The sequence below is a fragment of the Tauraco erythrolophus genome, chromosome 5, assembly GCF_009769465.1.
Source record: "Tauraco erythrolophus isolate bTauEry1 chromosome 5, bTauEry1.pri, whole genome shotgun sequence".
Lineage (NCBI taxonomy): Eukaryota > Metazoa > Chordata > Aves > Musophagiformes > Musophagidae > Tauraco > Tauraco erythrolophus.
In genome coordinates, this window is record NC_141469.1 from 35629016 (window position 1) to 35643641 (window position 14626).

The window sequence follows — 14626 nt, forward strand, 5'->3', positions numbered from 1 at the left end:
CTTGAGGGAAGACCTTGTCCCTCTCCTGCAAATGCCTCCCTAGCAGTGGCCAAAGAAAACCACTGAACATACCACTCTGGGTGTTCAGGACACGTAACAGAAGCTGCTCTTCAGTAGAAGAGAAGAATTTAAATTATAAAATGTCAAAGCCACATTTGAACACAGGACTTATGTTTATGTGGATGAAGGCTCTCTTTGAAAAAATTACATCTCTCTTGAACTAAGCAGGGCCCAGGAATCAGGTAATTTAGAAATTATGTTATTAACCTTACAGCAATATGATTCAAGAGTGCTCTTTTTAAAGTCATACATTATTTCTGATTAATGCTTTTGATCCCCCTTAGTTCATTATTCTGTGTCAGTGGAAATGGAGCTTCGCTTCATCATACATACAATCCTCTAACCTACACTTGAACAACTTAACAGAGAAGTATTTTACTGTTCTGTCAACATTTCATAATGTGTTCCCAATTACCAGTCTTGGTTTCCTAGACCAGATGAACACAGTGCAGCATGAGCAGTAACCTCAAGAACCACACTTCGATGAGCAGCCTTTATCCAGTGTCCCTGAGAGACGCAATCCCTTCCCATCTCTAATCAAGTACTCATATACCATATCTGTAAGAGAGTTATTTTCATGGTTTAGCAGGGATAAACAAAACAAACAGAGGCAGAGTCTGCACGATTTAAAGCTCTGCCCTGGAAACATGATTTGCTCCCACGAATGGGTATATATATGACTGAGATCAGCCACCACTTTAACAAACTTGCACACAAAGTTGTTCTACTCTTCATCAAAAATTCAAGCCTTCTATCAATCCTTCTTTTACTTCACTTTTTAATAAAATGAAGAAGACTCAGCAACAATTCTGGGAATTAATCAGTCTGATTCAGGGAGAGTTTCATATATTTAAGAAGCGTGTAAAAGCCAAATTGATGATTTGGCAGAAGAAATTGCTAACCTAAAAAAAAAAAAATGTGACTATGAAAAATATTTAGGAATTGAAAATCAAATGGTGAAGTGAAAGGACAGAAAAGGAAGAAGCCAAATGAGCAGTTGAGATGAAGGTTATAATGTTTTTTTTTTTCCCCATGTGCTTCTAAATATAGGTAAATCACAAATTACTTTTAAAATTCTCTTTGGAAGACTGAAACAAAAATTCGACAGAAATATCTAGGTAGTACCTGCAGTAAAAATGCAAATACACAGCAACACAAACATTCCTAAAATGCTCATATTCCCTGTGGTCAAGACTCGGTCAAATATTTCATTGCATAGATCAGGGAAGGCATCCTCAAGCCTGGAGAACACCAAGCACAAACTTCACCCTAGTTTAGTTCTTCAAACTCTATTTTAAGTTGACACAAGGGAGGTAAAAAAAGAGTGAATTTTTATTACTGCATGACAACAAATGTTGTCAAGAAGCAAATGAGACATGTTGATAGCCTTATATGTGCACAGTAAGACACTCAGCAGACTCATGAAACAAGAACCTGCCAATCCTTTTTGGTATCATTCCTATTTTACGGTATTTAACTTTCGCACTCTTAACAATCCAACCTCCTTGACATCTCAGCCCACTGCCCATTCAGAGCAAATGGCTTCTGTGACTCAAATGACGCACAGCAAAGCCAGAGAGAAAGGTACTATTTACTCTTGGGAATTTGGAACTTTTAGAAATGAGTTTTCATAATTTAAAGATGTTTAAATTTTCATTCTGGTGAGGAGGGTGGGTTTTTTTTTTTAATAAAAGTAAAGCCTCAAGAGAGACTAAGGGAGAAACTGCTTAAGAAATTACAAGTTTTCCAATACACTTACCGTCCGAAGAACTTCACAATTGGGGTAACAATAATGGCACCCACAAGGCCACCAATGGCAAAAACAGAAACAGTTATAGACCAAAGGAGAGTCAGTGTGCTTTCATCCACTGAAAAGCCGTATCTTCTTTCCCAAGTTGCATTGTAAAACTTCTTGATATACTAAAACAAAATACATAATAATAAAAATACATGTAAAAATCACATTTTAAGAACACAACTGAGAGAAACAAAATAAAAAACTGAGTAGCTTGCTTGCAGGAATCACCCTTGCTCTTCTATCTCCCTTTGAAAAAATGGGGCCTCATTTCTGGATGCAACTGCAATAAAGACTAACTGAACCAGTGAAAGCATACATATGTTTAACTACACGTAAGCCATAAACAAGGTGGGGGAAAAAAACACAGGTAGACATGAATGTAGAAGAGGTTTATAAAAGAGAACCTCCTATAAAGCTAGAATGTTACTATTTAAGTTGTTGGTACAACATTAACAACAGTTTGTTTACCCTTACTGTGCACACATTTATGGACATTTCAGCCTGAACTGGGGATAAGGGCTTAGACACAGAATCACAAAGGTTGAGGCTGGAAGGACTGCAGGAGGCCACCATGTTCAAATCCTCTGTTCAAGCAGGGTCACCTGGAGCCACTTGCCCAGGACCGTGCAGGGAGGTTTTTAAATATTTCTAAGGAGGAAGACTCCACAAAATCATGCCGATCACACTTGGCAAGGTACTGCACACCTGCTCTGCTCACTGCACACATACGTACTCTTAATCTCAGGCATGTGACGTATCACATCCCAGTGTAACAGTTTTTTTGGACAAGGAAAACAGTACTGCCTACAATTTGCCATGAAAAAGAACACGCATAAATTCTTAAACACTAACTACCGTCAGTAAATGATCATTAACCAGAGTCTTACATTAAGAGTAAATAGTTTTACTGCTTTTTAATGGATCTATAGTGCCAATAACTTGGAAGAGGGGAAGGAGGGGAAGGAGGGGAAGGAGGGGAAGGAGGGGAAGGAGGGGAAGGAGGGGAAGGAGGGGAAGGAGGGGAAGGAGGGGAAGGAGGGGAAGGAGGGGAAGGAGGGGAAGGAGGCTCCAGCAGCAGGTAGAGGCAAAAAAGTCTTGAAGTTGGTGAATTGGCAGAAATGCAAAGGTAACGAAGACAAAGGGAGTTGAAACCAATTCCTGCCAGATGGCAACATGACTGACACAAAGAGAAGAATTTATCTTGTCTTACAGGACACAACACCAAAAGCCATCTGTTGATAGGTTTGGAGGTGTGTGTGTGGGATTTCAGATGTAACTTAGGAAATTCTCTGGAAAATTCGTAAAGATGATTTAAAAGTTATAGAGGTAGGAATCCTCTTGGTAAAACTCTACACTGTGCTCACCATAAAACAACATTTATCATCTCTATTTTGTATTTCAGTCCTAGAATGCAGATCTCAGATTTGCTCAAAATTAAGTGCCTTTCACTAGACTATTTTTTCCAAAGGGCCAGTATTGTAAAAGTGAGTGATTCTAGAAATTCCTTAGCATAACACTAGAAAAAAAAGATGAAGTGAATTGAAAACAATTAGCATTCATGGATTGAGGGAAGAAGGGAGGCTGTGTCCACCTTTGCATTGTATTATGACACTGCCACATCTGGCAGCCATACAAAATCAAGGACCTACTAAGCCAAGCAATGAAAGATATATTTTTCTCCCAAAGAATTTACAGCCAAGACAAATAACTGTTAGAGGAGGGAGGCAAGAGCTGATAGCTGTTGGTTTGATACTGATAGAGGGAAAAAAAAGCCTAGAGTATCAGTCAAAAAGAACTAGTTGTCTGACACCGTTAAAATTAAGAAACTCAAATCACTTTTATCAGTATGTTATATCTTCTCTCCTTCAAATTTACATAAACTCCTTTTTGAACAAAGTTCAGGCTGCTAAACAAGGGAAGTAATTTCTTTTCAGTAATGAAAGATGTATCAAACATGAAATCAGACACCTAAGATCCTGATACAAATCTATCTGCCAGACAAGCTAGTTCTGTTAAGAAATGAAAACCTGAGACCTATCTTCTAACTCTCCTGCAGAGACATCACCTGTTTACTTTCTTTTTAGTCAAGCTTCCTCATTTTTATGCTGTTCCCATTTCAAAATCAAGCAAAGCTCCCATGCCACCCTGGTGTCTGATGCTCTAGTGAGGACACAGAAGGGCACAGCACGTTCGTGTAACTCTCAAAACCGTTCTGTGCCACCGCTCCCCAACAAGCTCTACAGTATTACAAAGTTTAATCTTGGCACTTTTCCACAGTTTCTTCTCAGATTTCCTCCAGCATGTCATAGGAACTAAATTATCCTGGGGTAGCACTCAGCAGGATAAGTCTAACACCACATTTTCCTTGTTCAAAATGGAAATTTCAAACTTAAAGTATTCCACCCTTGGACACATGGACTACTCGATTTCAGGACTGACTTTAGTTTGAAGCACCACCTTTTCACCTGCAAAGTACCTAAGAAAGGTGGAGGTAGAAGGTATCACTTACTGTCTTCCTTCTATTAAGTTTCTAGCAGGTCTCTTCTGCCCTGAATTAAAAGGAGGACAGGGATATTTCTCCCATCCTACTTTATATGTTTCTGTACAAATATGCAGGAAAAAAAACACCAAAAAAAAGAAAAAAAAATCAGTTTGGTGCTTGGTCCATTTAGAACCACATTCCACAGCAAACTTCCAAATGAATCTGCCATTAATGCAAGTAATAAATCTTTTCTCTTTAACACCAATACTCAGATTATATTTAGAGTCAGATATCTTTTTGTTTATTTGAAGTTCATTTCTGATAGTAACGAATACTAAGAGAAAACATTTTTAGAGCACTATTTGCATTTCTTGCTAATGATAACAGCTAAAAATAGTATGCAAATTATTCTCCCCTTGTGTTATGACTAATTTTCTCAGCATAGCTTTGCTATTTACAAGGAGACATCAAATAATTTCAAATATTAAAGAAAAGAATGTACAAACTACAACACTCAATCGTAACAGATAAACGTGCTGTCATGTACATCACCTGTGTCTGGATTCCCATTGCCAATAAACGGGAAGCTAATAACACACATAGGTTTTGAGGACCTGCACACGAAACAAAACAAATCTGATCCACCAAATCCACCAGATTTGAATCCATTGAATTCTGTGGAAAGGCTCCTTTGGGATTTTAATCAGTCGTCTGAACAATGCTAACAGCATAAACCTGTATACAAAAACTTTTAGGACCCTACCCAAAGCCTCCAAGGAATGGAAGCTGACTGATACCAGTATATCATATTATGCTGTCTCAGCTCATCAAGGTAGTAGCGCTAGTGTGGGAAGTATAAGGGGGAATACAAGGGGTCTATGTATTTTTATATAAAAAATATAAGGGATCTATTTTAAATATAAGGGAAACATTTTCATTGTCTTTTTAATTGTAAATAATTTACATCAAGGGAAGAGATGAGCTGGTGTTTAGAGAAGAAAAATGACCTTACCCATTGTGACAAGGGTCACAGACACACAGTGACAACTATTGAAGTGGCTGACGCAGCAGGCATCATTTTTGCAATAGTCTCAATTTCCTCATATCAGCTCTAAAAGGAATGCAGAGCTGCAGCCGCCCACAGGAAGGGCAGTAAGCAGCAGAGACTTCGCTTCCCGCCCAGAGCACAAAACATGTCATTGTTCTGCAGACCTTGCCCGCAACCAGACCATGGAACGAACTGTAGAAATTCAGCTTGAAAAAAGACGGTTTCACCTTGTATTCATTAAAGCATTTGTCTTCCTACCGCCAAACGCTCCCAAACGTTTTTAATAAACTCTGGTAACTCTTTGAACAAGCCCATGGAGAATTCTAATTCTGGGTTTCTCGTGGGGTCATGCGCTGTGCCCGGGGGGAAGCACACCTGTGATGGGCCACTGCTCTTCCACACAGAAAGGTAGGGAACAGAGTGGGAAATGATCTCTGCTCCGATCAGAGCTGGTGCAGTTTACTCCTCTCTTGCAACAAGGAGGAGGTTGGACTGACTCTACTTTATGAGATGATCTGCAGTAAAGTTCACCAGTGACACGGTTTGATGAACTGGCACAACTTTCAGCACCGAAGGGAAATGTACACAAGAATTTACAAACAGTTCTTGAAAGCTTCAGTCTGAAATGAACTTCACCCCCGCCCCCAGGTCCGTCATCATGCTGACGTGTTCAGTTCTAGGATCCTGGAAACAACCCATGCTTTAGTCAACAGTCATTATCAAGCATTTTTTCCAGCACCTCTCAAAGCATCATACAGTCCTTCTCTGAGGTTGGAGAACTTCAGACATGAAAAGAAATTATACTGAAGTAAAAAGGGGCAGAAGACAGCCAACACCCTACAGAGAGATGCTCACACGATGCAGGCTGTAAGCTGCACATCGCCAGAAGAAGTTATTCGTCCTACCAAGTTTATTAATGAAATTCAGCTTACAGCTTTTAGGAATTACTGCATTCCCAATATAACCTCTTGTAAGAGTGCTGTTTATCTACAGCTAAAAGCTGTTCCCCTTTAGTTTTCCTCAGTCACCTGATATCAGTATTCCCAAAGGGTCACCTTGCAGCAGACTGATTTGGTGACATATGGGGGGAAAACAGATGAGGCAAAGGTTCCTCCTCTTGTGCTGTAAGAAGCGCAGTGTTGATACGACTCACTCCTCCATACCACACCTACAAGCAGAGCCCGGGCACTTCCTTCAACCTGGTCACTGCAGCTCTAGGGACAGGAAAGTGGCCTGTCCTAGGCAAATAGGTGACACAGATTACTCCTGGGGCTAGAGAGAGGACCAGAAGCCACAATGGCATTCTGTTCTTGAACTACACAGCTATGTATTCCTTGTCAGTAGGACTACCCCTCAGCACTAGCTAATGTATGGCTTAAAATGAGGAAGAAAGACCCGAGGTTCTCAAACACTGAAACACCATGCTGGAAAAAGGGAGACCTCATGCATACTTGTCAAAAGCATGACGAAAACTGTCATCAGTGTGGCGCCCAGTTTCAGTCCAAAAGCAACAGTAAAGATTTCAAGCAAAAATGGACAATCCTGGAAGCATCACTAACCATGACACCTGGACTTCAGAATTTGCGATGGTACAGTTGCACCTTCAACCTACCCACCTGCACTCTGGTCACCACTATAATCTATCACACAGTTCAAATCAAAGTATCTGAGCGTTGCCAAACAGCATGTGCTATCATCCTTTCTCTCCTTTACTCCTGCAGAAAGTGACCGGAGAGCTCTGGTTACCAGGACAGCCCATTTTTTACACGGCACTTAAAAATATAGAAATCAAATCATTCTCACTGCTCCATTGACAGCACGGAGGCAGTGCAGGAAGGATATTTACCACCACGACAATCAATACCATTGCTCAAAGAATTTCATCTTCCTGCTGATTTCTTCTAAGTCATGTTTATCTTCTGATGACTGCAGGTGAAGGTGATGTCTTAGATGTGTCATGCCAGAATAAATATTCAATTTGTCCAACCCTGTGTTATTGGTACAACAAGTACCAGGAACCTCAAGAGAATTCTCGGAAGTTACAAATGGGGCAATTAAAACTTCCTACAGGGTGAGTCTCTTCCTAGTTCTTTAGGTTACCAGTTTATAATATAAAATACACGTATGAAACAAAATTTTAAAAAATCTTTCATTATGTGCATAAATATTGCATCCATCTTTAATATGACAAACCTGTTTAGGTGGAAACCTAGCCACACATTTTAATAAGAGGTTTCCATAAAAGAAGGAGCTAAGCTTTGGTAAGGAACTATTTTGAAACGGAATTTCAACAGTTAGTTCCCCAAATTTACTAGCTACTTTTTCAAAACAGTGTTGCTTGCAACTCCACTGAATTGCTTACAGCTGTGCTTGACTGAATTAAGAGGACCTCTAGACAAGCAGTGTAAAAACAGAATGTTCAGATTTCCATTTGCAATAACTGATATTTTAATGAAATCCCCCCAAATATTGTACACTGATTTCACAGCACGCTATTCATCAAATCTATTCCATATGTTGCAGCCAACAGATGGTCAACACAGTGGTTTAGAATTCAGAACCAAACAAAGCATCACCATGGAACGCAGAAGAGGCTCAGTATTTAAGAGGAAGCCAGAGGTATTATTTATAATATCGGTACAGTGGGAATTAAGTGTTGTGCAACCCTCCAGAACTGAACAATTTGAACAGAAGTTGCCAAACACAGAGCTACCAAACACTCACTAGTCAGAAAGACAGACTACTAAAAATACAGTGCATTTAGTTTCCTGACAGTTACTGAATTTATATGAAAACCTCATGGACCACAGAAAGAAGCTTTCAGGCAAAGGAAAGTTACTTTATGAGGTTTAACCTCTTCTACTGCATCAAGAGGATGATAAAAGCAGGATGTTGAGGAGCACACAATAGCTGAACAAGGCTGCCCTCTACTGATATTAAATTCCAGTTTTGTGAGTCACTTACCACTGCAGGAGCGTTCACCACTGAAAGATTGTAACCATAAAGAAAAGATGACCCAAAAGCACCGGTTAAAGAGGCTACAATAAGACTCCCAGACCAATTCTGAAACACAAAGACAAAATGCAGCCACTGTTAGCATACCTTAAATTAACATAACACAGGTTTTAAACACTCCTAAGTTTCTTGCATGGCTCCTGCGGGCAGATCTCCTGAAGCACTTCCACTTGCTGCAACCCAAGGAACAGTACATTTGAAGTGGCAGCATCTCAGTTAACATTTATGGAGGCATAAGTGAACATCTGAATTTCTTTCAACCTCACAGATTTTTGCTGCAAGCATCCCATCAGCCCCTCACACCAAAAAGTAAAACGCTGGAGAAACATATTCTCAGCAGAGGAAGCTGTTGGCAACATACCATTAACACACCAAAGCAAGGAGTAGCATATACTTGATGCAACAGGTCTGTGGGTAGACCTGACTTGGGTGAAAGCCTGTGAGATGGTGTGCTCCCTGCTCCCATGCGTATAAAGATTAGTGAAACTGTGACCAGACAAATTAAAATGATGCCTACAAATTAGGTTTTGTAATCCACGTGCAAGTCTCCAGCAGTAATTTGCTGCCACACACATCTGGTGGAGACGCCATTTGCCCTTTTTCCCCAGCAACGCACCTGTACCTCTCCCTTCTCAGCTCTCCTCCCTCCATCCCTCTCATCCTGTTTTTAGCCCACCTCTGCTAACAATTTCTTCTTCCACATCAGCTGTTCAATAAAAGGTAGGACTGCTTAGATACTGGAGTTTCAGTCCGTTGATTTGAAAGATTTTGCATTTTAGGGTCCTTTCCACCTTCCCCAGTATTACTTTCTGCCACCCAGTTCTTCTGCCGCATCACAGAAAAGGGCAGAAGTGACCATTGCTGTTCCAAAGAGATGTTGAAATTAGTGTTTTGGTGGCTGATTGGTTGTGAACATTGTGTTGTAGATCATGGAAGACAACTCACCTTTCTTGACCTCTGAGTATGTTAAAGTAGATGGCTTTTTAATGTGTTTTGAATTTATTTTTTTTTTTTAAAGAAACCCTCTGCTAAGAATTTAGAATTTCAGGCAAGCTCACTGTCATTTTATGTTCAGCCTCATCACTCATTGAAGCCTCAATCTTTTCAAAGGGGGAAAGACCTGCTTAAGGAGGCCTGACAAACTCAGCTTCAGTTTTATCACTTATAGCAAACACAACAGGTTAAAGAGTCAATACCTTCTGTCAACTGCACAAAGCTGTACATTTGCTTTGGCAAACGAAGATTTGGAGCATGACCTAGGTTTGTGTAGCTAGCACATGGCATAGCAGCAGTGATGATGCACCAGAACAAGCTCCACCAGCCTCAGGACAGGCATGGCACGGCGAGCGAACGCACCAGGGCTGTTAGCACGTGTCAGAGCTCCTGTTTCCACTGCCATCACAGGCTCCCTTTGATCCATGAAGAAGGGATAAGATGCTTGGGTGCCAGGGCAGGGACGGCAGCGTACAGCTCATCGTCTGTGGGGTCTGCCTCACTCTGCAGCTGCTGCTCCTAAGGGCTCCAAAGACGCCCTGTGGAACAGCCAGGCATTTTTAACTTCTTCCACATGACATGGGAACTTTTTAAGACATTATACAGTTCATTAACCACCGTTTTCAGGCAGGTCAGGAGAAAGTGTACACGGGGAGAAAAGTCTCATGTAAGAAATGTATCCCGTTGAGTTCATTACATAAGCCAAATACAATTTCTTATTATTAGCCAGCTTCTTAAAATGAACCTGCCACACATGCACAGAGGTTTGCACCATTACTTTGGTAGCAAAAAGTAGAAATTTTGACACAAGGCTTTATTTAGCTTCTGGTGATAACACTACATATTAGGTGCCCGTTATTTTTCTACTACGCACAAGTGTTCCTACACTAGGAGGAATTGCTACTACTCTGAACTAATGATGCTGAGGAGAACATTCCTGGAGGTCTACCAGACTGCTCCCAATGGGCTCACAAATGACGAATGCAAGTTCATAAGTGGTAATCTTGGTGCAATATTGCTAAAGGGCTCTGCTCCAACAATGTTAGACTCATCAGAAAAACCCTGCCAACAAAAATGACTCGGATCATATAGCCTAGTGTTTATTAAAAAAATCCAGTGAATGCCTAAAACTTTCAGCACATGCAAATTATATGCACATAAGGCTAAGTGGCAGATAGTGCAGGACAACTCACAGAAGTGCTGTCAAATCAGAAAACCCCGCTCCGCTTTATTTTCAAGCATTGCAAATAGCTAGGTTTAGAGCCTACTTCAGTATCAAGAGTTTTTAAAGTATACAGCCTGCTGCAGAAAGCCTCAGACTTGCTCAATTCAGAGTTTTACAGTTCTTGGAACACCAACTTCAATTTCTCCATGACCTGTGTCATCACACACTATTTTAAATATTTGCTCAGGCTTCAGCAATGCCAGATAAAGACGAAAGCACAATGAAGCCAAGTACAGGGAAAAAAAAAAAATCAAACTGTTTCTCAGGAAAATATTAACCCTGCGGCAACATCAACAAAAGAAAACGTGGAAAAAAAAAAAAAAACAACAACACCACAACCAACAACAAAACCAATGCGTTGTACAGTGAAAAGGGAAGCAAGAAGGTAACCACGCCTCTGTCATAGGTGTTCCTTGACTTCACCATCCATGCGCTCATGCGTCACCGTTGTCAGCACAAGGGCAGGCAGGTGTGACTGTCACCACAGCAGTAAGTGTTCAGCCAGGAAAGTCGCAAGTCAGTTGACAGCAAAGAGCTCCAGATACCCGAGAACTGCTTACTTGTAGAAGTCCACATTTTTGGTCCTGTCACAGATATCGAGGCACTGTGCTCTGAAAGATGTTTTTCCCAGCTCCCGTCCTTGTTCAGCATAGCATGTGCCAGATACTATGAGCCTTAAATTGTCTTTTTATTTTTTTAAATGCATGCCAGTTGGCACTTCAGCTTTCAAAACACAGCTTAGAATATTGTATTTTGGTTAGTTAATTATAATCTCCTTCTCTGATTAAAGCACAACTGTAAGCGTACATAAGGAAGTTTTAATACTCTTAAACGGATGTTGCTAAGGCTTCTACCGATCTTAGGAACCTGGATTTCGCTGCACCTTACCCGATACCCTTCACGAGATGCAGTTTTAGGAAAGCACCAACACCTAAGCGATCTCCAGCTCAGACAGAGAACGGCCGTGCCCGTTAGGCACCGTCACAAGCCCGGCGCTCCCGGCAGGAGCGTCCCTTGGCACCGCGGTCCTTCAGGCTGCTCTGCCCCTCGGGGCTGCGGGAGAAGAAGGGAAACCTTCAGTCCTCTCTCCTCGGCTTTGCTCTTGCCCCTAGGACCTGCCGGTACGGGCGGTTTTGGGAAGAAGCGGTGGAGCAGCACGAGCCCTCGCCCTGTTCCGCTCCCACCGCCTGTCGCTTCACCCGCGGCGGCGGCTGGTCTCCCCGTGCGGGTACACAGCGGCTCCGGGCGCTGCCCTCCGCCCGTCCCCTGGCTCCTGGCTCTGCCGCCGCCGGCCTCTCCTGCCCCGGTACCTACTCCTTTCCGAGCGGGGAAGGGCTCGGCGCCGCCGCTGAGCAACCCGAGCCGTCGGGGGAGCAGCGGGAGTTACTCCGGCTCCCGCAGACACCGTGCACCTGCCCCGCTTCTCCTCCCTCTCCACCACGCTGGGAAAGGACTGAAATCACCCCCTCTCCGGTCAGACGGTCCCCGAGGCACGGGCAGCGCAGGCCGAGCTCCCCGCCCGCCTGCCGCGCCGCTGGGCTCGCTCCTGCTCCGCTGCCCGCTCCGCCGATTACCCACCGCTTAAACGGCGACGGTCGTTTTCCAAACAAAACGCCCTCGGGGAGACGCCGCGCTGCCTCCGCGCTACTTACGCTCCTGCCTGCGCGGCGGCGGCGGCCGCCCCCCCTCTCCTCGCGCCACCAGCGTGGCCGCCTCGAGCCCCGGCGCACGGTCCATGCCGCTGCCGCGCGCGCGCCGCGGCCGCGCATCTCCGCCGGGCAGCGCGCGGGGGGCGGGAGGGGGCCGCGCCTGGCGCTCGGTGGGGTGCCCGGGCGGGAGGACAGGGATCCCGGGAGGAACGGGAGACAGCGCCTGGTGCGAACTGGCCGGGGGCTGCGGGCGGGCTCCAGGGACGGAAGAGCCCCAAGCTCATTTATCCGCGTGTTTGTGCATAACTTAAGCAAATACGCGCACCGGGCGCCGCGCGTGCGGCTTCCCGGCAGGGATTCACCTAGCGGTGCAGGCGCGGCGGGGAAACGTCACGACTGGGTGTTCATCCCGACCTCCTCGCCCAGTGGCACAGGGGCCGGGGGACCGCGGCTTGGAGGGGGTGCCCGTGCCGCGGGTGCCGTCTGGAAGCCTGGGCTGCCTTTCTGCAAGCGAGACGCTGGAGTAAGGAGGGGAATAGTTCTCCCGTGTTGCTGAGGCTGGAAAGTGAAGACACAGCAAGACTTGTAGCCAATTAAGATGTTAACCACACGGCGTGTGGATGTTTGCACAGCCTTAGGAGGTTTAGATCTGACACGCCACACTACTGATGTGTAACAGATGGTGATTAGACGTGCTACCTGGGGAAGATAAAAGCTTCCAGCTATTACTTTTGAAGGTACCTATTTGCAAACAGGGGGATTTTGAACTGCTAAGAGTTAAATTACACCTGATGAGTGTTTAAGTGCATCTGGGAGCTGTTCCCAGGCGACTGCAGTTAATATTGGTGTAAATCTGTGCTGTTTCCACTTCTGACATGCTACATACCTCACAGCTAGCTTAGAGCTCTCAAAGACACAGTAAGTAATGCCATAAAGCACTGCAGGTTTGAAAGCAGTTTATGATGCACCCACTTCCAAGTGTCTTTGGCTCAGATCAAGCTGAGCAGTGTTTGAATAGAAAGCCAGATGCTACTTATTAACACGTAAAATTACATACATATTGAGAAACATCAGCATACATACGAATGCTGTCCAGATCGTCTAATCTCTTTGAATGGTCACAAGCAAAAAAAAAAAACAGTCAAGTTAGGAGAATTGAGCCTCTAAAATACATAGAGTGTGTTTGAGATGAATCAGACACCTGTGTTTTATTTAGTTCCATTTTAAACAGCACAGTGCAAGCAGTTTAGTTCATATGCAAATACAAATAATATGGCTGCATGTGATTACTAAGTACGTAATTTTTCACCTTAACACACTCACATTTTTTGACCTTTTACAATTGCCGTTAGTAAGTTACAGAAACTGAACACATGCTACTCTCTACATCCCTCAAATTTTCATTCTGGCATCTTCCCCTTGCTCAAATCTCCATGTTCCCATGGCAAGAAGCATCAGTTTGCTTTTCTCCTACATGTCAGAGGAAAAGGGGAAAAAAGGGAAGAATATACAGCTTTGCAGATTCTTGTAGAAGAAAGGTGTCAGATACAAAAATCAAAGCTCTTTTCTGCAGAATACATCCTCCCAAAACTTCCTTTTGAAGGCACAGAAACTCTCCTCCAAAACGTTACCACTGTCCTCAATGACAGAGTCCCTCTTGTGAAAATGAGGCTTTAACCGTTCCTAAGGTCATGTAATCCCAGAACGGTTTGCCTAAAGTTTTTTCGGCTAATTCAAAACCAGACATTCATATAAAGAGAAACACAATAAAAAATTAGAGGTCTGTGATGCAGCTGCACAGTAAGCCCCTTAGCAGTCCAGGTACAGAAGGGAGAAAGGAAACAGCAGCATTCCTGTGTTTAGGACACCGAGCCAGTTGCCTGCAAGTATTCATGTAGGTTCCAAATAGTTATTTTCTGCCTCCAGTCCCCAAATAGCAAACAAGTGTGTTAAAAGAAGATTCGAAGAATTCACTCACCATTTTTTTTTTCACTTCCTTGTTTTCTGTCATCTCTGTCTTGCTTTGCTGTTTGTTCTCCATTCTGTTACCTTGTTAGGTAATAGCTGAGGAAGAAAAGAGGGAATGTTGTGGTACTGTTCAACTGAGGCAATTTATTTTTTTTTTAAAAAAACCAAAATCATAAGTCTGACCCAGGAAGGACTTGAAAAAGTCTAGCCTAGTTACTCCCTTCAAAAGTCAGACCCATGTTCAGGAAGGCATAGCAGGACCAGACTGAATATAGTTAAAAGCAACCAAACCAGACATGTTAACTCTGTTTAAATAGTCTACTCAGAAGACAGTATGCTCTTTGGAGTAGGAACAGTAGTTCTTGGCACAACTAAAACATGAGGAGGA

The 14626-nt window shown here is 43.2% G+C and overlaps 1 protein-coding gene across 2 annotated transcripts in view; it reads right to left on the minus strand.

Moving 5' to 3' along the window:
• The window catches only part of SLC2A9 (solute carrier family 2 member 9), a 99058-nt gene extending 84747 nt beyond the window's left edge, over nucleotides 1–14311 (minus strand). The window contains exons 1-4 of one of the 2 annotated variants that reach the window (XM_086611573.1): nucleotides 12303–12358; nucleotides 12145–12175; nucleotides 8353–8451; nucleotides 1820–1980 (exon numbers count right to left, since the gene is read on the minus strand). In XM_086611573.1, the coding sequence (XP_086467699.1) occupies nucleotides 1820–1980; nucleotides 8353–8451; nucleotides 12145–12175; nucleotides 12303–12358 (347 nt within the window). Of the gene's footprint in view, nucleotides 1–1819; nucleotides 1981–8352; nucleotides 8452–12144; nucleotides 12176–12302; nucleotides 12359–14248 lie in introns of those variants that run through there. The other variant, XM_086611575.1, reaches the window with a different exon arrangement.
• Nucleotides 14312–14626: the final 315 nt, after the last annotated feature.